This window comes from Serinus canaria, chromosome 7 (genome assembly GCF_022539315.1).
Source record: "Serinus canaria isolate serCan28SL12 chromosome 7, serCan2020, whole genome shotgun sequence".
Classification (NCBI taxonomy): Eukaryota; Metazoa; Chordata; class Aves; order Passeriformes; family Fringillidae; genus Serinus; species Serinus canaria.
This window is the reverse complement of record NC_066321.1, coordinates 13,838,849-13,860,488: the sequence shown is the minus strand read 5'-3', so window position 1 is coordinate 13,860,488 and position 21,640 is coordinate 13,838,849. Positions and strand designations below refer to the sequence as shown.

Here is a 21,640-nt window from a genome sequence, read left to right as displayed (position 1 = left end):
TAATGAGACAACCGAGAAGTGAAATGCACTTATGGGGCTGAGGCCTAACACAGTTATTATTGACTAGGCATTAATCAATTAAGAGAGCCATAAAAAAGCAGTGGTGGCTATGTACATGTTAAATATGCCTGTTTGTGCTGGAGTGTCTGACAGATTTGCTTCTTCCCTCTGAACTGTGGCAATGAGTCATGCTGTCACCAGGGAGATGGACTACAGGTGGGTTTCATAACCCATCTGGCTTTCTTCACTTCAGCTCTTTAAGCTATCCAGCTAATCTCCCTCTGTAGCTCAGGGGGAAGGGAGACCTTTCTGCTTTATCTTTCCTCAGCTCTGGAGATACAGATTTCTCTCTTTTGACTATAAAAGGAGCCAAGGTGACTCAGCTGAAATTAAATATGTTTAGCTGGTTACAGTCGGACAAAATGAAGTGTTCTAGGGTCCAGTGTTAAAATAGATTAGACAACTATGCACGTATTGAACTTAATCTCATTGCAGATGATACTCATAAGCATTAAATGTGATTTATATTAACTCCAATTGTGCAGAATCTGTCACTAATGGCTTCCAAAAGGCTTGACATCTCTGTCACATGATGACACAAAGCCTAAACAAACATAAAAGCATTGAGTTACCAGCTCATGTAACTCATGTATGTTTATAACTACATAATTGCACTGCAGTCCAATTGAAATTATTTACATTTATAACCTTGTCAAACACAGTAAGCTTGAGATCAGAACAATGGTGGATAGATATGAGACTGAAGCCTTTCTTGCTCTCCAAGCAACAACCTCCTGCATGTATGACCTGGCTGAAATGGCTTACGTGGTCATTCAGGTGTATGGCCACTCATGATCCATGGGTCATGCCAGGGGAGTACCTTTTGCAACACACCTGGAGCCCAGCAAATGCTTTGCAGCTCTGGTGCTGATCCAATCAAGTACAGAAATAACTGGGAAATGACTCATGCTGAGAGGTGGATACTTGCTGTTAATCCCAGCTTTTAAAGTGCACACAGTTTGTCATCATTTCTCATTGTGGTGAACATGTGTGTCTGGCTGCCTTTGTTTCACGATTGTCTGATGTTTGCTGTGGACTCTCTTCTCAGCTAATTTGCTTTTCACTTGAAAGGACGTAATCAGACAAAAATCCCCTCAAAACCAGTTCCACTGAAGAAAAGCCTAAGCAGGAGAAGCAAATATATGAGGTAGGGTGGAGAGGAATGTGTTCTGACCCTGAAACATCTGCTCTTTTAAACGTGATGTTACAAATGTTTAACCACATGTGCATCTTTCAACCTTAAAACCTAAAAGCTCAGCTAAGGCGGGGGAGGTGGAAGTGAGAGAAAAATGATGGATGATACCCAAGAAGAAAGGTAACATGAAAATAACTAGTAAGGCTGAAATTATGGAAAAAATCAGATGCATTTGAGACAAATACTACAAAAAATGAATACTAAATTAATACTAAATGCTAATCATACAGATACATGAATACTAGATGTAAAGCCAGGAAGGAATTTAATAAATTTGCAGTTTGCAATACAGATTGGCATCAGGGGTAGTCACACACTGAGTACGTCCTCTATCCCTACACTTTTCCTATGCACAACTGGAACACATTCCCATTTTATTAAATGGGAAGAGTATGTATACTCACATAATTGAAGTATACCGTGGATGTGGATTTAAACTAGATTCTGAATGAAGGTTTTGTCATTAAAAAAGCCATTGTCAAAACAGGCAAGAAATGCAGAGGCACTGTCTCATGAAGCCTTACAAAGAGGTGTTGACAGCTTCTCTGCTCACAGTTTCTAAGGGCCCTGGCAAGACAATAGTTTTTATTTCAATTGTTTTTATTTTTCTTTTCTGTTTTGAATGAACAGAAATAGTACTGAAGCAGAAATGGGAAGCAATAAATGACATATATGTTGGAAAACCTGGCTTACCTGTCTTAAGTTATCACCTTCAACATTTACCTGTTGCTTTACATTGCAGTAGTGCACGCTACACTATTCCCTCTGTGTGTGAAACTGGAGATAACAGACTTCATCTGGAAAAATAATGACTGTGTGAAATGCTCTGGGGACACATGGAGGTTTTGGTCCCTTTGTTGAATTAAAATAGGTGTTCCCATCTTACAGGTAAATGCAAGTTTGTTCTATATCTCAATTTTCTGCAGAGCACTGGATTGGTTGGTACTGTACTGGGTACTGAGTGCACATAGTCCCAAGCTCCCACAAAGAACTGGGATGAGTGTGCAGAAGCAGGATAGGAAGGAAGGAAGCTTCCCCTCAACTCACCCAAGCCCTGGTGTGTGGTACCGAGGGAAGCTTGGGGGCTGAGGATTAGGATGTGAATAACAGCACTGAGGAGGCTTCCTGTGCTCCAGGAAGCAGAACTCTGTCCTGACGTGTAAAGGAATAAAGTTTCACAAAAGGTATTTGCCCAGTAGATCCAGCAAAGCAAAACGAAAGTCAGGTGGCCAGAAAGGCCAATGGCATCGTGGCTAATGGCATCAGGGTGGGCACCAGGCCCAGGGCAGTGCCCTGTACCTGGCACTGGTGAGGCCACACCCCAAATCCTGTGCTTGGTTTCCTGGCTGTGCAATTCAGGAAAGACACTGAGGTGCTGGAGTGTGTCCACAGAAGGGTAACAAGGCTGGTGGAAGGTCTGGAGCACAAGTCCATGGAGTGCCCAGGGGCACTGACCAACCACCAAAGGGAACAGAGGGCACACAGGTGTAAAGCATGTAAGATGAAGAATTTAAAAGGTTGGGCTAAAGAACAAGAAGGGCAGATGCTTGAAGCCTTCTGATGAGGTATGGCGTTACTCTGCACGGGTTGAAGCCTTCTGAAATTATATGATGACACTCTGTGTATCGTGGCTGTCTCAACTGCAACATCATCACTCTCTGTGCTCACCTGAAAAGAGATTGTAGCAAGGTGGAGGTTGTTCTCTTTTCCCAGGTAACAAGTGACATAACTAATGGAAATGGCTTCAGGATGTGCTGTGGGAGGTTTAGATTGGATATTGGGAAAGGTTTATTCACTGAAAGGGTGGTCAGGCATTGAAATATGCTGCCCAGGGATGTGGTGAAATCACCATCCCTGGAGGTGTTCAAAGAGTGGGGGAATATGGCACCTGGGGTTATGGTTAGTGGTGAACACGGTGATGCTGAGGAAATGTCTGGACTCAGTTACATGAGGGCTCTTTTCCAACATTCATTATTCCAAGATTAAAGGATAGAATCTTCTAAAATTTCATGTCACTTTTTAAAATCAGGGGTTTGATTAATTTCCAGGTGCCCTTCCTTAAGGAATTAAATTTTCTTTTGTTCTTGTGAATATCCAGGAGTAATTTGGAAAGTACCTCTGTCATATGAATTTGGACAATCACAGATAACAATCAGTGGCACAGATCTCTTAAAACAAGAGTGCCGTTTTGCTGCGGGATCAAAGACGGCAGCAAACTCATTCCACCACCTAAGATGAATCCCTTGCGATGCTTCCCAGACTTTCCCACCCTGTTGCCTTCCTCTGGGACGGGCAGCGGCGGGGACATGGAGCAGGCAGGGTGGGGGAAATCCGTCCAAAACCTGCCCCCATCCTTGTCCCTGTAAGGCAGCGCTATCCCTTTAAAAGGCGGCGGGCGGGCGGGAGGCGGCGGTGACGGCCGGGGCCATCGCCTGCCCGCCGGGTTTTCCCCCCCTTCCTGCCGGTCCGTCGCTCGCAGCCCGTTAAAAAGAGGAGGCAAGATGGCCGAGCTGGGCAGCAAGGGGGTCACGGCCGGGAAAATCGCCAGCAACGTCCAGAAGAAGCTGACCCGGGCGCAGGAGAAGGTAGGGTGGCAGGGGGGCATCCCCGGGATGCGGGGCTGGGAGCGGGGGACGCGGGTAGCGGGGATGACAGCCCTGCCCGGAGCAGGGATGCGTCTCGCAGCGGGTGCTGGCGGGGGGTGGCAGCCGCCTTCCCTGCCTACGGAACCGGGGCCCCTCTGCATCCTGAGAATGCCGGGTGTCCCCGCGGGAGCGCTGCGGGATCGCCGTCCGCCGGCGGAAACATGGCATCGGCTCCGGCGGGGAGCACGGAGCGCCGCACGCTCGGGCTGGATCCGTGGGTGCTTATTGTTTCACCAGAGGAGAGCTCTCCTTGTGGCATTTAGGCTGTGCTTTATGCAGCGTTTTCGAGAGCGGTTCTGTGTTTTGCCGTAGCGCTAAATGCGTAACCTCAAAGATGGTGAGGGAAAGCAGACGGACACTCTTATGGCCCTTGTCTTCCAGCAGCATCGCGTGATAGTCGCTACTTGCTGTACTGACCTTGAGCTCCTCGTTTTGGAACGGTGGTTCAGCCATAGGGCCTTGAAAGATTGTGCCGATCTGCTGGGAGAGGGGGGGTTTCTGAATCCCGGGAGCCCTTTCGCTGCTCTCCGCCCACCCCTGTGCCGGCAGAAGGTGCCAGGAATATGCAATGGATACTTTTCCTGTTCATCTCTCTGGCATGCTCCATCTGATGCCAGCTGCCGGCTCTGGGCAGGGATTATCGGGCGTTTTACGCAGGGACATTGATCAGCTGCTTTTATTGCGGGCACGCTCGTCTTGGTTTTCAGTGGTTTGCTGCGAGATGACATTGACTGAATAAGGACTGGTGCATCTTTGAGGGAGGGCGGGCGAGCAGATCTGCCCACTGCTGCTCGTGTTCCCTGGGAGTTATCTTTAGCAGCTAGATTTAATCTAGGAGGGCTGGGATTAAATGCAGTGTTGGCCTGAGCCTTGTACCAATCTCTGACACTGCTCAAAAACGCTGCTGGGTCAGAATGGCAGCCCAAACCACTTTTATTTAATGTTGCCCATGCTGCATCCACTACTAATAGCTCACTTGCCGAGACTAGGAGCATCCCTTGAACTTGTCTGACCGCTTGTTAAAATCCCCAGTGACTTTAACAAGCGGTCAAACAAGTTCAAGGGATGCCCAGATCCAGTATGGAACTGCAGCAGCAAGGTCCTGGCTTTACTCTGTACACAAGAGCCAAATGGCCACATCTGTGGTTTTCTTTATCCTTCTGTTGTTCCAGAGGGGACAGGACAGGGAATCTAGTTCACCTTGAACTCATCACAGATGCTAAAGTTCATTCTGTGTTAGCCACCAGATGGCAACCATATTTGTAGTTCACGTTAGGGTAGGTGGTAGAGCTCCTGGGCCTGCCGATGGAGTTTTTAGTGGTGCAGCTTGGAACCAAGCTTGTCCTGCCAAGCCCTGCCCTGTCTCTTATCGAGCATACACAGGTTCTTTTCCTAGGGAGGATTTTCCACAAATTTCTGCCAGCTGTTGATCTAGCTCACTTCCTTGCTCACTCCCTGGTGGTGTTTGGGGACTGGGAATGACAATAATAATGGAGAGTTAGCTGGGTATTGCAGGTGATTTGCAGGATCTGAAAGCAGTTGTCTCTTTGGGAAGAGCACAGCACAGCTTGTTTTCCTCTAAGGAGGAAAGGAAAACAACCCCAAAGCACTTGCTAACAAATTTTAGACCCTTCAGTTGTTGTTATCCTGATGCAAACATTGCAACTTAAATCTCTGGGCTCTCAAAGAAAAAAAAAAAAAGCATTGCTTGCTTCATCATCTGACTTGCCTCTTCATACTGCTACAGGATTCTCTGTAACAATTCTTCTTTTGTGAAGCATTCAGTATTTTACCCATAAAGGACAGACTTTCACTGAGGAATATGTGTCAGTGTTAGCTTTCAGGTTGTGAGGAGAGATACAGCTGAATATGAAGTGATGTGGAAGCACCAATGGTTATGACACTGCACTTGTGGTATTTAGTTATAAACTGAGATACTGTGTTTAGCAGCAAGGGTGAACCGTGGGTCAGGAGATAAGGAGCAGGTGTTAAATAATTTAAAAAAATGGTAAGCAGAAGTATGCAGAGGTGGATCTGGTAACAACTTAAAAATATGTTAGATTTTTTTCTGAATATATTTTGTCTAGAGTTGAACTTTTCCTTTTTGAGGCTTAAACAAGCTGACTGTTCCTTTTCCATATCGTATTTTGATTTGAATCAAGGATAAAAAAGTTCTTCCCTTGAGAATATTTCCCTCTCAACTTGAGCCCTGAGGCTTTGACCTCAGCAGTTTTATTCCTGGTGAATTTCAGCCTTGTGCTAAGCAAAGAATGATGTCTTTTTGTTCAGTGCAGAATTCACATTGAAACACTGTACACATCCTTTTTTCCCTTCTGAGATGCCTATTATGTAAACTATGTAAGATATTCCTTCAGAAGTGCTGTTTGTTTTGAGCCTTTCAGCAAAACTGTTGGCTATTTTTGGAAGGCACTTGAGCAATCCTGCAGGAAATATACAAATGTGCTTTTTACAAAGGAGATGGACACCCTTTTAACCTCCATCTCTACTCAGATGTAGCCTCAAGTACAACACTGGGCAATAATTTGCCCATTGTCCAGTGAAATGTATCAAATAAGTTGATGCTGCTATCCAGAGGAACACACCTTGCAGAAGGAACTCATGCAACTGTTTCTAACTCATATCACCTTTTTCAACTAATTAGGATATTTAGAAATCATGATCCATTCATCCTAAATTTAGCTGAAGGATTTTCAGACTGAGATGTGGAGCTCTGGACTTCTCATAATTCTAAGCTTCTTAAATATGAGTAAAAAATGTAATGCCCCCACTGTCATGGTGTCTTAGAGGGAGCCTGGTGTTTGCTGCTCTTTTGAACTCTTCCAGTGAGGCTATGAAGTTTTTTTGTTCTTTATGTCTGTAATGATCTTGGTTAAAGTTCGTGTTTTATCTTGACACTTTGGAAAATTTAAAAAATCTCCCCAGTTTCCACAATTCCCATTTTCCTCTAATAATGTCCTGTTTCTGGACAGGAAAACATTTCCAATAAAAATGTTTCTGGACATTATTATTGGATGTGTCTGCCTGCATGTGCATGTTTCTGCTTTGAACAAATTCAAGCAGCATCTTGCTGACTTGATGCAATCCTGGGGGGGTGAGGGTAACTCCTCTGTGGGGTTCCAGCAGGGAGCTGAGCTTGGGGAGCAAATGAGTTGGGAGTCAGTAGCTTGGCTGGCAGTGTCCTTGTCACAGGATCAGGCTCTTTGCTTTCCTTCTGCATGTTAGGTGGAGGTTCAGTGTGGAAAGATGTATTGGCTGTACAGGCACCAGCTGCTGATTTTAGTTGCATACAGGTTAATAGCTTTGTCTGAGGAGATGAACTGTAAAGTTGACATCAGAAAGATTTTTTTTTTTATTTTTTTTCCCTTTGGGAACTTTTTTTGGTCTGGAGAGGAGTAGAAAGGAATTAATTTGTTTTTACTTAGAATGAGTGTGGGAAGTTCTTATCTTATAGTAGTGGTTGTCTCTCACTCTCTTTTTTTTACAAAGCTGGGCGAAATGAAGAGTCTGTGTAAACTGTTGTATTTTGTCATGGGTTTCTTCTGATGTACCAACAAACCAAGGCATCCCCTTTTCCTCCTTCTCCATCCCTAACCAAAGGGGAAGGCTTTGTTTTCCACGTGGGACCTGGCAAAGTTTAGTATGAAAATCCCAACTCCCTTGTGTTAGGGGGTCACATTTAGGTCAGAGACTGCCGTTTATAGTTACAGACTCTGGCTCGCCTGTTGCCATGAAATGTCACTTTGTTTTCCTGTTATTGGCTTTGTTGATTCCACTGATGTTTGCCCACATGTGTTTGAAGTTTTCCTGGTCAAACCATCTGTCAGAGCAAAGTTCTGCTCTCCTCTGGATGCACACTCCAAGGAGGCTGGGCTGCAGTCTTGGTCACACAGATTGTGGTTTGGGTGGAACTGGGTTTGCAGGAGGCATGGTTTGCATTTTGAGTTTGCCCTGATAAGACATTTTTCCTCCTTCTAAGTCAAGCTCCAATAAGTGGAGGGAACACCTGGAATAAAATTTCAGCCCTGTTGAGGCAGGTGAGAGTCCATACTAATGAGCAGTACCCAAGAACCATAAAGGAAATTTAAATGCAGCTGTTATCAGGATTCACCTGTCAGAGGCTCTCAGTTTCTGCTCTGTAGATGCTCTGCAGGTGGGGATGGAGCCTTTCTATAAAAGTGGTAGATGCAGAAAGCTCTCTTATTGGGAGGTAATACATCTGTCTACTTGAGAGAAGTTCCTTATTGGCTTTCCTTCAGGATCCTTCTGTCTCTGTAACGATTCTATGGTTTTTTCTTGCCTTTGCATAGGGTAGGATGGTTTGGTGGCAGTCTGCCTTGTTGTGCCAGTGAAGAACAAATAGCCTGAAGAGCTACAAGTATTGTTTGCCTGCTGATCTGGCAGGAAAATTGACGTTTTGTTTTTGTTTTTTTTTTGGGGGACTCCCCAGATGACAAAGACAGGGCTTTTTGCTTTGTTAGCTTGCTTTCTTAAGAATGCAGGGCTTAGGGGATGGGTAGGGTCTCAAAGGTACTTCATGCCTTAAGGTTGCTGGAAAACAGGAACTGGATACAGCAGGGAGATCTGAATTAATGCCCCTAATGTTCAGATGATTCCAGTATGAGCTCAGACTGTATTACTGGTATCAGATAATCTGCATGGTACAGGGAGGAGGTGAAATAGGAAACCAGGCTCCACATGTCTCCTTGCCCATGGAATGGTTTGACTGGCAGGGCACTTACAGTGCTGTGCTGAAGGTGCCCTTCTATCTGGCTATTGGCAACAGATTTCTTATGTGAAGCAGAATCTCATGGATGGATGAATTTTCTGTTTGGAAAAGGCCCAACCCTATTCCTTCACTTTATCTTCCCTGTAAGTTCTAGTCTTGCAAACAGTCCTCTTCAGTGCAGTTCTTGTGAGATCAGGTTTGTGAAGCAGGATCTGGAAGATCTTTTTTCTCTGTGGACTTTTAAAGAGGCTGTAGGCCATACAGAATGTTACAGACCTCATCTCTCAGGAGGTGACATCAAATATTGTCGGGCTCTCCCTCCATCCTGCATGCTGTTAGGCAAGGTTTGTCTTTCCAGGCAAGATGTTTGTTTTCTTTCCAACATCATGCTTGCTCTTTGCTTGGCTGTAGCCAAGCCATTGGGGAGAGCTGGGTGCAGCCTGAGATGTTCAGCATCTAACTGGACTAGGGCCTCTGGGAATAAAACAAGTTTTCCTTTGTTCATGACTCTTTAGTCAGAGAGACAAGACCCTATTGCTTGCTCAAATGTATAATAAAGTTCTGGTCCAAGAAGCATTTGGGATGACAAGAGGGTCCCTTAGGTTAACAGGTATTAGAGTGGCTGTTTTTTTCTGCTGTTGTGATGGTGACCAGACACCTGAGCTGCCTGTGGTGTGAGCTCTGCAGCTTTGCAAGGATCATCTTACAGTCCTGGCTGCCTACCTGTGCAGGGGGGTCAGCCTGTCTTCCCAGAAGTTCTGTGCTGGCACCCTGACATGATCACAGAGCAGACTCAATTTGCCAAGCAGAGCTGGCAGGTCTGTCACCCTGAGCTGGCCACAGCTCAGCCCCCTACGTGGGCTGGCCCATTCAGGGTGTGCAGACCAGCAGCTTCTTTGGGGGCAAGATTGTATTAATGTTGGCCAGGAGACTGTGCATTCTCTACCCCAGAGCAGTGAGATGGGAACTAACATTAAAATATCAATAAAGCCTCCTCAGAGCACTGCTGGCAGGTAGAATAGTGCAAAAAGGTCCATTCTGACTTCAGGCTGTTGTAGCCTTCTCTTGAAGGACTGTTTATTTGGGTTTCTCCAGCAACTACAAGATGGAATACGTGAGTGCCACCAAACCTGTGCCATTCTGACATCCCTACTGCTGAGCTAAAAGGGGACATCTCTCACAGGAAGGGGGTGGGAGAAAGAAGAAAGTAATTTCCACTTTCTTGCTAGTCAAAATCAAATTTAAATATGGTATTAGTTGAGTACTTAATGCTGTCAGAACAGGAGAGGGGAACCCCTGCAAGTTTGCCTAAGCTATTGGCAGTGGCACAGGGGGTGAATAAATCTTTGTCAGGTGTCTTCTCAGCAGGTGCATCCAAGTGGCTGGTGGACCTCAGGCTGTTCAGGTTTCCCTGGGCACTTTCCCTGCCTCTGAAGCCGTTTGATCTTCATGAAGCTGGCAAGTACTGCAGGGTAGGTCCTGTGCCACATTCCTGGAGAAAAACTGGAAGTGTATTTATTAGCAGAAAATAGGATTGATTGAGGTGGGGTTTTTTTTAATTTGTTTGGGGTTTTTTTGGTTATATTTTCATCATGCCAACTTGCTTGCATAGTTTTGTTTCTTAGCTGCTGCTCAGAAAGTACCTCTCTGTAAATTTGTAGTTCTCTTTAGATTTATTGATTTGTGATGTGAAGGAACAGAAGGGAATAGAAATTTCTTCAACTTGCTGAAGTTGTACAGTAGTTTAATTTTTTTTTTCTCTTTTTTTCTCTCCTTTTTTTTCCTGTGCTTCTCCTTTGTTATGTTGGGAGCCTGCATTCAGGAAGGGTTTGCCAGAGCAGGGAGTTGCATTTTGTGATGAACTTGGACCCCAGAGCTTGGGGCATTCAGATATAGACAGAGGTCTCACAGAGTCACTGTGAAGCAGCTTTATGAAATGAGACATAGGTACTGTGTTTGCTCAGATCTCTGCTAGTACCCATGTGCAACATAGAATTTTCTGCTGTTTGGGCTGGGCTGGAGTGAGCTTTACTCAGACCTGTGGCTGGGAGGTTGAAGTTTCTGAAAGTCAGCGTTTCCACGGAAGTGCTGTTGGGAGAGTCCTGAAAGCCAGACAGTGTTGCCTTTCTTTCTGGCCCATTCTCTATGAGAAAGAAGAAGTCTGGGTGGCAGTGTGTTCTTAATATAGGCTGCCAGGCAGGATGGAGAGTGCAAACTTCAGTAAGGAGAAAGCAGCACTTAACAGCAACTAATCCCTCTGAAAACCATGGGCTGTATTTAATCTCTTGATATGCAGGAGTGCTACCCTCTCTGCAAGGATTTGACAGGCAGTTTCAGAAGGCTGGTAACCTGTTCTGAAATTCTTTTTTTAATTCTTTTTTTGGTAATTCTGTATTGATCGTATTTGGTTTGTTTATTTTAAATAGGCTTAGAACTTTTTTTTAAACTTTAAGAGCCATGTTAGTTTCTCAGTTGTTTTCAAAGTTAGCTCTTCAGGAGGGAGATTAGAGGTTGATACAGCTGAAGTGCAAACATTTTTCACTGGGCAATTGCTAATACTCTGCTTTGGAACTGTATTACACGGAGCTGAGTGCTTGTTTGCCAGCAGGGATGGAAAGGGAACTTCAATGGTACAGAAACTGCAGTATTTGAAAACACAGCTAAAAGTGTTTACACTTTTGGTTTTTTTTTCCTTTGTGCTACTTGGCTTGATTGCACATTTTATCAGACCAAGAACAATAATGTGTGACTTAACTGACTCAGAACTGAGTTGGATGGTATTTGCAGAGTGAAGCAGGAGTTCTTCCCATTGGATTTACCTGGAATGGTGCCAGCAACAGATGCAAATGTATACCAAGGAGGTATAAAGACTGACATTTGAAGAATATGTAGACCTCTGCATCTTTTTATTGAACAGATATGCTGATCTTGTAGCTCTCCAGTACCCTTGTAGGTGAAGTTAAGCATTCCTCTAAGCTGTTATAACTACTTAAGTTTTGATCCTGCCAGCTCTGTGAGCCTTGAGTGTGGAAGGACCAACCTTATTTCCTTATTCCTTCTGCAGTCATTGTGGGGGAAAAATGGGCAAAACCTTGAGGGGAGAAAAAAGAGTATGCTTTGAAAAATGCAGGAAATTCCTTTCCTGGAATTTAAATGTTCAACTCATTAATTTTCAATTTTCAGGCAGTAAAGTGTTGTCTTGGAGAGCTACTGTCTTTCTCCACTGTGGGTGCAACATGACCCCTTGGTCCAGGTGTTGAGCCTGACACACGAGGCACAGAAGGGGTTTGAGTTACTCTGCTGAGGGACAGCATATTTCAAAGGTTGATTGAAAATGTGTTTTTGGAAAAATTCTGTTGAGAGAGATGGCAGCTTCCATAAGGGGAACAGTGCTCAAGGAGAATGTAAAATCATTCAGATGGAGAAATACACTTGGGTTCTGACTGAAACACTCCTTAGCTACAGTTTCCTCAGCAGAGGAGTGAAATGGTCATTCTTCAGTGCATTGAATTGACCTCTGCAGTAGAAGACTAGTAGGGATTTTTCTTTTTTTTTTTGCCTGTTTAGCCTGGACAGCCATTGTGAAAGGCCAAGCTTAATTGTGTGTTAATAAACTTGAGCTATTAAAAGGATGTACTCACTCTGATAATGTTTCCTACATCATGCAAGCTGTCAGTATGATTATTTGTTAGTATCTGCAGTGTGATGGCATTATGTATTGCCAAAAAAAGCCATTTCCTATTCTGAAACAATTCCAATATAAATAGTGGACAATCTCAGTTAATAAAGCTGATTCTGGTTTGTTTCAGTAAGAGTGTATTCCAAAAGGCTTAAAAGGGTTTTCAAATATTTTTGCAGAATTTTGATATGAATTGCTTTGTAAGCAAAGGTTCAGGACTGTTTTTGAGCAGTAAAATTTTTGTGAAAATAGCTGAAGAAAACGGAAAAAGAGATCTGTCTTTCTTTGGAGAGGAAGAGCAGTTTATGTGCAGGGTCTGGAGACCTGACTGTGGTGGGAGTCAGAAGGTCAGAGGGGTGACGTGATCCATCAGTCACAGAGCTCTGGGATGGTGTGCTGCACCCAACTGCTCATGGTCTGGGACTTCTCTGTGAATGGATGTCAGAGTCAGTTGCCAGACTAGAACTTTTGGCCAAGCTGGAGGCTTTTGCTCTCCTTATTCCATGACCCTTGGTGGCCATAAATAATTCAGGGAGGAAGTGTGCATTATCAGGGCTGGATGCCCTTACCGTGAGGCTGTAGGTTAAAAGAGCTGCTTTGTCATGCTGGATGAAGGTGACTTGGAGCTGGGGTGTTTTACCTGCCATGTCTCCTGAGCTGGCAGTCCCAGGTCTCCAGTTGAGGCCTTCCTTTTTGAGGAGGCTCTTTGGGGGGAGCACTTTGTGGTGATTTTCCTCTCCAAAAGCAGTGTGGCCCAGCTTCTTAACAAGTGCTCTGGCAAAGAAGCTGATGGACTTAACACTCATTCAGCTCTGCTGAAGGAAAGGCAATCCTCTTGGGTGAAAAGGAGAAGAGCTGTTCAAAAGCTGCTAGGGAAGAACCAAGAGCTGATCATCTGCTGATCATGTGTTCACACTGTGATGGGACAAGCCACACTCTGTGGCTCAGCCTGGCCCTGGAGGGCACTGTTCCCAAGTGGCCCATGGCTGATCCCTTGCAGCTATCACCTTCCAGCTCAGGGAATTGCAAAGCTGACCCAGATGCCCGTGCCTTTCCTGTGCCCCACTGTGTGTGCCACGTGTTCCAAATCTGTCCCACACTTGAGAAACTCTCATTGGTCTTCAGCAAGGTGGTTGTGAACCTGTGAAGGAGCTGTACTGGCCTCTAAGGGCTCTGCATCCATCCTGTCCCTTCTGGAGTCCCCCCCAGCATTGTTTTGCCTTGTGAGAGCTCTTTGGCCCCCTCCCTCCTAGCATGCACCTGCTCCTCTATCTCTTTCTCCAGCTCAGTCATGGCCTCAAATGCCTTTTATGTTTTCCTGATTTGGTTGCTTCATTCTGCATCAGGGCCTGTGTAAAGATAAAAATACTTCTTGCAAAAGTATCAGCATTTAAAATGAGTGTTGCAGAGGAGGAGGCAGAGGAATTGAGAAGGGGAATTTGTGCAAACAACACTATTTATACTATCTATTCCTCTTGCTAGTGTTACTGTTGGCTATAGATAGGGTTTAATTAAGCTATGTTAAATGCCTGCCCAAGTAATAGACATTGATGTTGCTGAAGTCCTGTTGCCTGGAATGTCACATTGATGCCAGCTGAATTAAATGATGCCATTTGGCTTTATTAACTACAGAGCTAGGATGTAGTGACCATCTAGCTCCACAGTTGTGCCACTTTTTTTGGCCTCTGTTTGGCGTCTGCTTAAGGCTGGGGCAGACAGAAGGGAGGGTGGAAATTTACCTGCTTTCTCCAGACTGAAATTTCCTCCTCCTTTATTTTCAGGGTATTGATAAATACATATTCTCTCCAGTTTCTGCTTTCTTGAATAGCATGAACTCAGGAGTGCAGTGTTTTTAGCTGCCTGCTTTGAATAAGAGCAAACAGAAAAAAAAAAAAATAGCCCCCAAAGTTATGAGTGAGGCATCCAATGCATATGGTGGAGATGGCCATGTGTCACAGCACACCCAGGAGCTGAGGGGGCAGTGGTCTGTCTCTGGGGCAGTGATGTGGCAGAGTGATGGCAGAGTGGTACCCCAGACTTGCCAGGCTGGGGCTGACCTGACAGAGCTGTGTCTCCTGGTGGAGCTGTTTTCAGCACCTCAGGAACTGGGCCATCTGCTTAAGGTGTCAAGATTAAAGCATTCAAAGTCTGAAAACTCTGGCTTAAGCTCTTAATATTCTTAATCTCCCACACCTCTTGAGGCAGGTGCCTGCTTCTGGCGTTGGGTTTGTTCTGGTGGGAGAAGTGATCACTTCTGAATAGTTATCTTGCTGCCCTGTCTTCTGCTCTGTGCTGCTGCTGCCTTCTTTGTGTCTCCATCTGCCTGCCTTAAATAAAGTCTTGTCTTTACAGACTGAAGTTTAGACTGACCCAGCTACTCCTGCTGGGGCAGCTGTTTCACATCACTCTGAAATCACCTCTGCCACTGAGATGGGTCATCTCTAGCTGCACCTTTTCCTTCTCTGTCCTGCATTCTGCTGCTCCATTATCAACCCTCTGGTTGTGCTGCTTTGCCTGTTTTTATTTCAGATCTCTCCTCTCATAGGTAGAGTAGATGGGAAGTTCTAGATGGGGGGCTAGAGGGCAGCAAAAAGTGTGGGAACAGGGAAAAGACAAGCAATCCACAGGACCACAGGGCAGTGGGATGTGCCTGAGCTTTGCCTCTATCCCAGCTCAGCTCAACTAGACCTGTAGCTAGCACTCAACTTCGTAATTTTATGTTCTCTTTAGCTTATATTTGACTCCCTGAAACCCCTGACTGAAGGCTATAAAATAGATGAAGAAAAAATTGGAAGTAAAGTTTAAATCACATTCTCCAGGATTTGTTTTTATTCTCAAAAGCTCGGGTGGTGAAAAACCAGGACATTTTCATGTCCTTAAGGATAAATGGGGGTGTGTGTGAAGAGTAAAGGATAGAAGAGGGGAGTATCTATGTTTTCTTTTTAACTGTTAAAATCTGTAAAGAACAGGAAAAGATAAATAAAACCCAATACTTTTTTTTTTCGCCTAATAAGTTTTATTTAGAAAGGCAAGTTTGTTCATTTATAGAAGGGAGAAAAAATGTCCACTAAATAGCACAGTGAGTTAGACCTGCAGGGAACATGACATAGCAGTTGGATATTTGGGGATGGATGGGGGGTGGGAGCATAGATATATTTAAGAAAGAAAAAAGGAGGAAATAATTCTTGTTTCAGTTTGTTATATAATGTTGGTTATAACTGAGAACCAACCCTTGAATTCATGCTGGAGTACAAACACAGTGCTTGGGCTGTACCTGCAGGGCAGGCATAATGCAAAATGACCTAAAGAAATGAAAGAGAGGAGTAGCAAGATAAATCACCTAATCTAGGAGGAGCCTTGAAAAGGAACCTGCTTTTGAAGGTGCTTGGGTGGCCTCGGGCTAGGCAGCCACTGAACTGCATTGCAAGCCTGTGAGTGTAGCACAGTGTGAGTGCAGACACCAAGCATCCTACCAGGGAGACAGGGAATTGCTTTTCCATGCTGTCTGTCACAGCACCACTCCTTCTGGAGCATCACTTAATTTAGACTTGACTGACAAATGGAGCTAAACTGCAAAAATGGTGGGTGAAGGGCGAGGGAGAAACAACCTGAAATGTTGAACATATTGAAGGGACAAAAATCTTCATATGAAAAAATCCTGGAATATCAGGATATGTCTCAGTGCTAGATGCACACCAGGGGCCCCAGCCTGTTCTCCATCTCGAGGCTTGTCTTGTTTCTAAATGCCCTCTGTGGGAGAGGAGGTGCTTGGTTTGAGCTGTGGTTATGTAGGTAAAAGAACCTTTCATCTTAACTGATTGGCCATGTGCAAAGAGTGCTTGCAAAACATCCGGAGAACCGGGGGTTTATTTGTATCTTTCTGTAAACATGCTGTAGATTGCTTTGAGGAAAATAACTCTTGCATCCTGGAGATCTGTTGTGTTTTCCTAAACTGTCAACATGGCTGTTTTCTAGAGAAAAGTGACCCTTATAAAGGCTGTTATTAGACACATAGAAGGTGCATTAATTTTCTCTTACAACAGTGAATACAGACTTTTAAGATAGATCTTCTACTCAAAATTCAGTTTAGGTCAAATCACTACTGTTCACCTATTTCCAAGGCTGGCTTTTTGCTGCAGTGCTGTTGGGCCAGTTTCCCATTTGTACTGGCCTTTTTGTTGTTGTTGGAGCAGTTTCAGAGGTTAGTGCTGCATCTCAGTCGCTTCTGAAAGTCACTTGAGGGGTTTTTATGTAAGAAGCCACATCCTTAATGTTAATGTCATAGCCTAATTTGCTTTGTTTGTAATATTAAGTGGCGGCAAAAAATCAGTTTTTATGGTTGGATGAAAAACTTTGATTTATCCTTTTTTGTTGAATTCACTGAGTCTGAGCTCCTCAGGTTGGCAGGAATGGGTGAGAAACCTGCCCTCCTTCCAGCCTCTCCCTGCACGTGGTGAGCTGACTGTGACTGAGTGCACACAAGGGGGAATGAGGGGTGAGGGTACAGGTCACCAACTAACTGGCTCTTTTCCTGGGACAAAAGGGAGAATTAAATGTTACAGTTCCTTGCCACCTTAATTCCAAGGTATCTGATAGGTGCTAACAGCAGCTTTCCATGTTGCACCAGTTTGGTTTCTCCTGCAATGGGTGCCAAAGCCTTTTTCAGTTCCTGCTCTAAGGTCAGGGAGTCAGAAAAGCAGATTGTTGTGATGGTGAAGAGTCCCTGTGTCTTCTCCTTTGGTGTTCCGTGCACTGTTAGACAACTCTGTATAGTGTGGATGCTGATGACCTGGACAATTTTTCAGAAAAGGAGGGGGAAATTGTGCTGCCAGCTCTTCTCAAGATGATTTCCTTTCACACAGACAGAAATGATTCATCCAATGTCACCCTTAATTAGGTGAGATGTTGTTCAGGGTGGCTGCAGGAGGGGAGGGAACACTTTGTTTTAGGACTGCAGTGAGTTGCTGTTTAGCCAGGTGTGTTTGAGTATGCCAGGAGACTCAGCAAAAGTACCTTTTCTGCTGTAGTCATGTCCTGTTCTGGGGACCCCTCTCTATAAATGGATTATTTGGAGGCTCTGGAGCATAATATTCCCAATCACGTTACCTGCAGGGTCACCATGCCCTCTAACACAACCTGCAGACAGAGTGGCTTTGCCCTGTGTTCTGTGTTTAAAGAGCATTACTCTGATTATCCAGGAGGGTGGATTAATGGGAGTTAATGGATACTTGAGGAAGGAAGGAAGGAAGGCAGAGGTTCTCAGGAGGTGAATTTGAGCTGGCAGACTTGTTAGTTGGCAAAACAGTGCAGGCTGCTTGGGAAAAAGTCAACCAAAAAGCAGCTCTGGGGAGCTGCTCTGTCCTGAAGAACTTGAGGAGACAGATAGTAAGGTGCTGTGTAGGAAGTGGTGTCATTAAAACTGTCACCAGTGAGTTGTGGTGATCTTTGAAGCACCCAGTAAAGTCTTCTGGAATAAAACAGGGGCAAAAGAAAAGATCCTTCTGCCCTGCCAAATCTTGGAAACTAAACTGGAATTGCTCTAAACCCTCTGTTTCCTAGCTCCAGCCCTCTCCCATGGTGTAAGGAGCAGAGTCCTACCTGGTGGGCCAGCAGGATCTCAAATGGGAGGCAGCTGGATGCTCTGCCATCCACGGGTGGTGGGCAGGCTCAGTGAGGAGCTGCCCATGTCTGTGCTGGGCAGCAGGGGGAAGGAGGGACCTGGCCCCCAGAAACCTTGGGGAGCTCAGTGTCTGGGTGGGAATGGGATGGAAATGGGATGGGAAGGGGATGGAAGTGTTCTCCTTGTCCCGGGAGAAGATCTGAGTGTGTGAAAGGAACAAATGTGTTTTAGGGGGCTGAATAGAACAGGGTCTAAGTGCACAAGGGGTAATGAAGAACAGGAGGGAGTGAGGGCTGGAGTGGGGCTTCCAGGGGAGGAAATGAGGCTTTTTGCTTTATGGGAAATGGCACTAGTGCCAGCTCATATCTAGAAAAGTGCTTCTTCAGAAGGACAGGAAAGAAAGGGATTGCCAAAGAAATCCCTCGAGTGTGATGCTCTGCCTTGTTTTTCTGCAGCAGGTGTTGGTGGGGGCTGAGTCCTGCTCTTGAACAGGTTCCTACCCCCACTGCTGCCCTTGGCAGAGGCTGCCTGTGCAGTGTGCCCTGTGCCTGTCCTCAGAGCCCTGCAGGCACAGATCCTGGCTCCCACAGGCAGCAAGGAACAGCAGCACAGCTTGGCTGCCTGGGTGAGTTAGGGTTTCACCATCATGAATGGAGCTGTTCATGAAAACCAGGATGGGACAGTGGAGTGGCAGGCCTTGGAAGTAAAGCTCTCCTTGAGATCCTGCAGTGATGGGCAGTGGGAAGGAAAGGGACAGCTGATCTCTGTGTCGAGGGAGGAACCCTGCAGTGCATTCTTTGAGCCCAGGGATGGTGTGGGCCCAAAGCCAGTCATGCTGTAGGAATGGAAGGGTATCAAAAGCCTTGATAGATATTTTTAGCCAGAACAAGTAGGGGCAAAGGTTGAAGGGGCCAAAAAAAAATTAATTATTCCTGTGTTTTTGTGGGGTTTTTTGTCTCCTGGTGCTGAGGAACCAGGTGTCCTTCTTAAGGGATGACTAATTCCTTGTTTCATGGAATGAAGATCAGAAAAAAACCCCCTTTTTTTTTTTGTCATCAGATGAAACAGGTACTTGTTTTTGGAGGTGAAATTGTCATGAGAGCTTTGTTCATTTGCTCTGCTCTGTTACTGTAGGGATGGTTATCAGTGATGGGCTGCTCATAAGTCCTGAGTCCTTCCTGTTCCCTCCCTGACCTGTTCCCTCTGTTCCTTTGCCCATCCCTAAGATTTTTTTCTGTGGTGAAGCTATTGGGGAAGATGGGAAAAGGGGAAACTGGGGTCTGAAAGATGTGCAGACTCCTGTGCCACGCTTAAAGCACTCACCTGTAAGGAGTCTCTGGGTGATGGGAGGTTAAAATGTGGACAAGAGGCTGTGTTGAGACAAAAAACTCTTCTTTAATTTCTTCCTCCTGCTGCTGCCTTCCTTTAGTTTTCTGACTATAGTAACCTTCTGATGATGTTTTTATTCACAGGATATTGTCTCCAGTGGTGATGGTAGCCCTGCTGCTCTAACCCCATGTGCCTGTACCAACCCAGACAGATTTTTAATGTTATCCTAAACTGTGGCCAGGATAAGCAGGGATGTTAACAAGTGGTTGGAAACATGGTGAAAACATATGAAAACAGAATCTGTTTTTGTGGTGACAGGCTGAGAGGTGAAAATTCATATGTAGTGCTTTCTGCTGCCTTTGCTGTCTGCTTCTACAGCTTCCTTACAAAAACCCATTGATCTGCTTTCTGTTTGTTGCTGCCATTCTCTCTAGTATTCCTTCTAGTCATCAGTCATGCTTGGATTGATTTTGCCATTTTTGTAAAGAAAAGGAAGGTACAAGTGAGGATATCCTTTGTTTAATCAACTGTGACTTCTCTGGGAGGATCTTGCAGGGGAGAAGAGGAGGAGGAGATGATGTGAGGTCAGTCAGTTCCCCTGTCCTTGTGCTTTGTCCTTGGGGCATGTTGCACCAGTGCAGCTCATTTCTTTGGGCTTTAGAAGTAGTTCTTGCTAGTAACATGTGGATGCAGGAAAAAAGAGAAGGGTTGGAGTAGCTGTGTTTATTTACCTGTGTTAGTGTATCTTGGGACCAATGTTTCTGCAGCCTGGATGCTTCAATCCTGTCTTGCCCAAGAAGAAAATCTCACTTTGAGAATGACCACTTGGAAGTGTTCTTTTGAACTCCTTAAACTGGTTTTCACTTTTTTTTTTTATTTGATGTGCTTGCTTTTTAGAAGGAAATCCCCTCTGTGGCTGAGATGTAGCCCAAGCAAAGCTGACTCAGGGTTGCAGAAGTAAACAGTTTTTGTTCTGCCCTCACCATTACCCAGTGTTTAAAACCTGGAAGGCTGAAAGAGAGCCCAGAACATAATCAACATCTTTATCTCCTTCAACAGTAGCTGAAGAAGCCAGCTGGACTTGTCTACCTGACAGAAATCTTATCTTGCAAGAATGTAGTGCTACCATACACAATGGCCCCAGCAGTGGTGAAGGAAAATGCTTGGAATTCTTAAATGAAGCACCTGATTTTTTATATTGTGCTTCCTCTGAGACTGTGTGAGAGTACTGGCCCCACTGTGACAGAAAGGGAAGGCAATGATGCAGAAGGGCATCATGGTTTGTACAAAACTGAGCAGTGCACTGTGACAGAGGCAGTTTTTCAGTGCGGATTTTCCTGGGTTTGAAGGGAACTGTGTCAGTTTCTCCATTCCTTTTGTAATAAACATTACTGTTTATTACTGACCTACATGTAATTTAGGGTTATTTTGTAGCACTGTTGAATACTCCTTGTATAGCTGTGGCCAACTTACTTGTTCTCTAGAGGTCTCATTCTGGCATCTTCAAAAAATGAAGAGGAAGTGGTTCTGTGCTGGGGTCTTTGAGCACACGTGTGTGCCAAGCCTTTGCACGTAGCCTGCTCTCCTCCTGGCAGTGCTGCTGTGCTGTGGGGGAGACTGCCCTGCTCTCTGCAGCAGAAGTGTCCTGGGTTTGTGCTGTGTGTGCTGGTGAGGATTGGCAGAGACAGACTGCCTGCTTTCAGCCAGCATCTTTGGTTTATTTGTGTGCCTGCTCTGAAGTCAGAGATGAGAAAGAAAGTATTTTGTGCCTGCACTGGGGCAGTACCAGTGCTGTTGTGTGATGTGCTTGTTTCTTTTGATACAGAAGAAGGTTCTGTGTTTGTTTCAGAGGAAGATGTCCAAGCATTTTACACTTGCCTGCAGGTGCATGTGGAAAAAATTAGCTGCAGCTGGATACTCTCCTTCACGAGAAACTGGTGATCAGCTCTGATTCTGCATTTATTTCTGCCTTTCATCTGCTTAGCAAAGCACCTAAGGCCTAGATAGCATCAGCTGGGCATCGTTCAAGTTCCTGCTTCCAATCCCACCTTCCTTCCAATCCCCCATGATAATCCCCAGCCATCTCCACAGGTGGCAGACAGCCAAGTGCTTAAGGAGGGGATACCCTCCTCAGCTACTGAGAAGGGCTTTCCCCAGAGAGCTCCAGGGGAAGCCCTGGGAGCCTGTCTGTGCTCCCAGCTCCCTTTGGTGTCAGAGAGTGTGCCCCTGCTTTGACTGTGTTTTCCTGCCCTTGGAAAACCTGAAGCTGTCACATTAAACAACTCCTCAGAGCTTTCTGTCCTCTAATCATAGACCAGCCAAAACACAGGTGACCCTTCCCCTTCCAAGTTAAGGCTTCTGTCTC

At 45.2% G+C, this 21,640-nt stretch overlaps 1 protein-coding gene across 6 annotated transcripts in view; it reads left to right on the top strand.

The window, feature by feature from the left end:
• Window positions 1-3,687: 3,687 nt before the first annotated feature.
• The window catches only part of BIN1 (bridging integrator 1), an 87,566-nt gene continuing 69,613 nt past the window's right edge, over window positions 3,688-21,640 (top strand). For all 6 annotated transcript variants that reach the window (XM_009087868.4, XM_009087866.4, XM_018911392.3 and 3 more), the window contains exon 1: window positions 3,688-3,840. In XM_009087868.4, coding sequence (XP_009086116.1) covers window positions 3,757-3,840 — 84 coding nt within the window. In that variant the 5' untranslated portion in view covers window positions 3,688-3,756. The remainder of the gene's footprint in view (window positions 3,841-21,640) is intronic.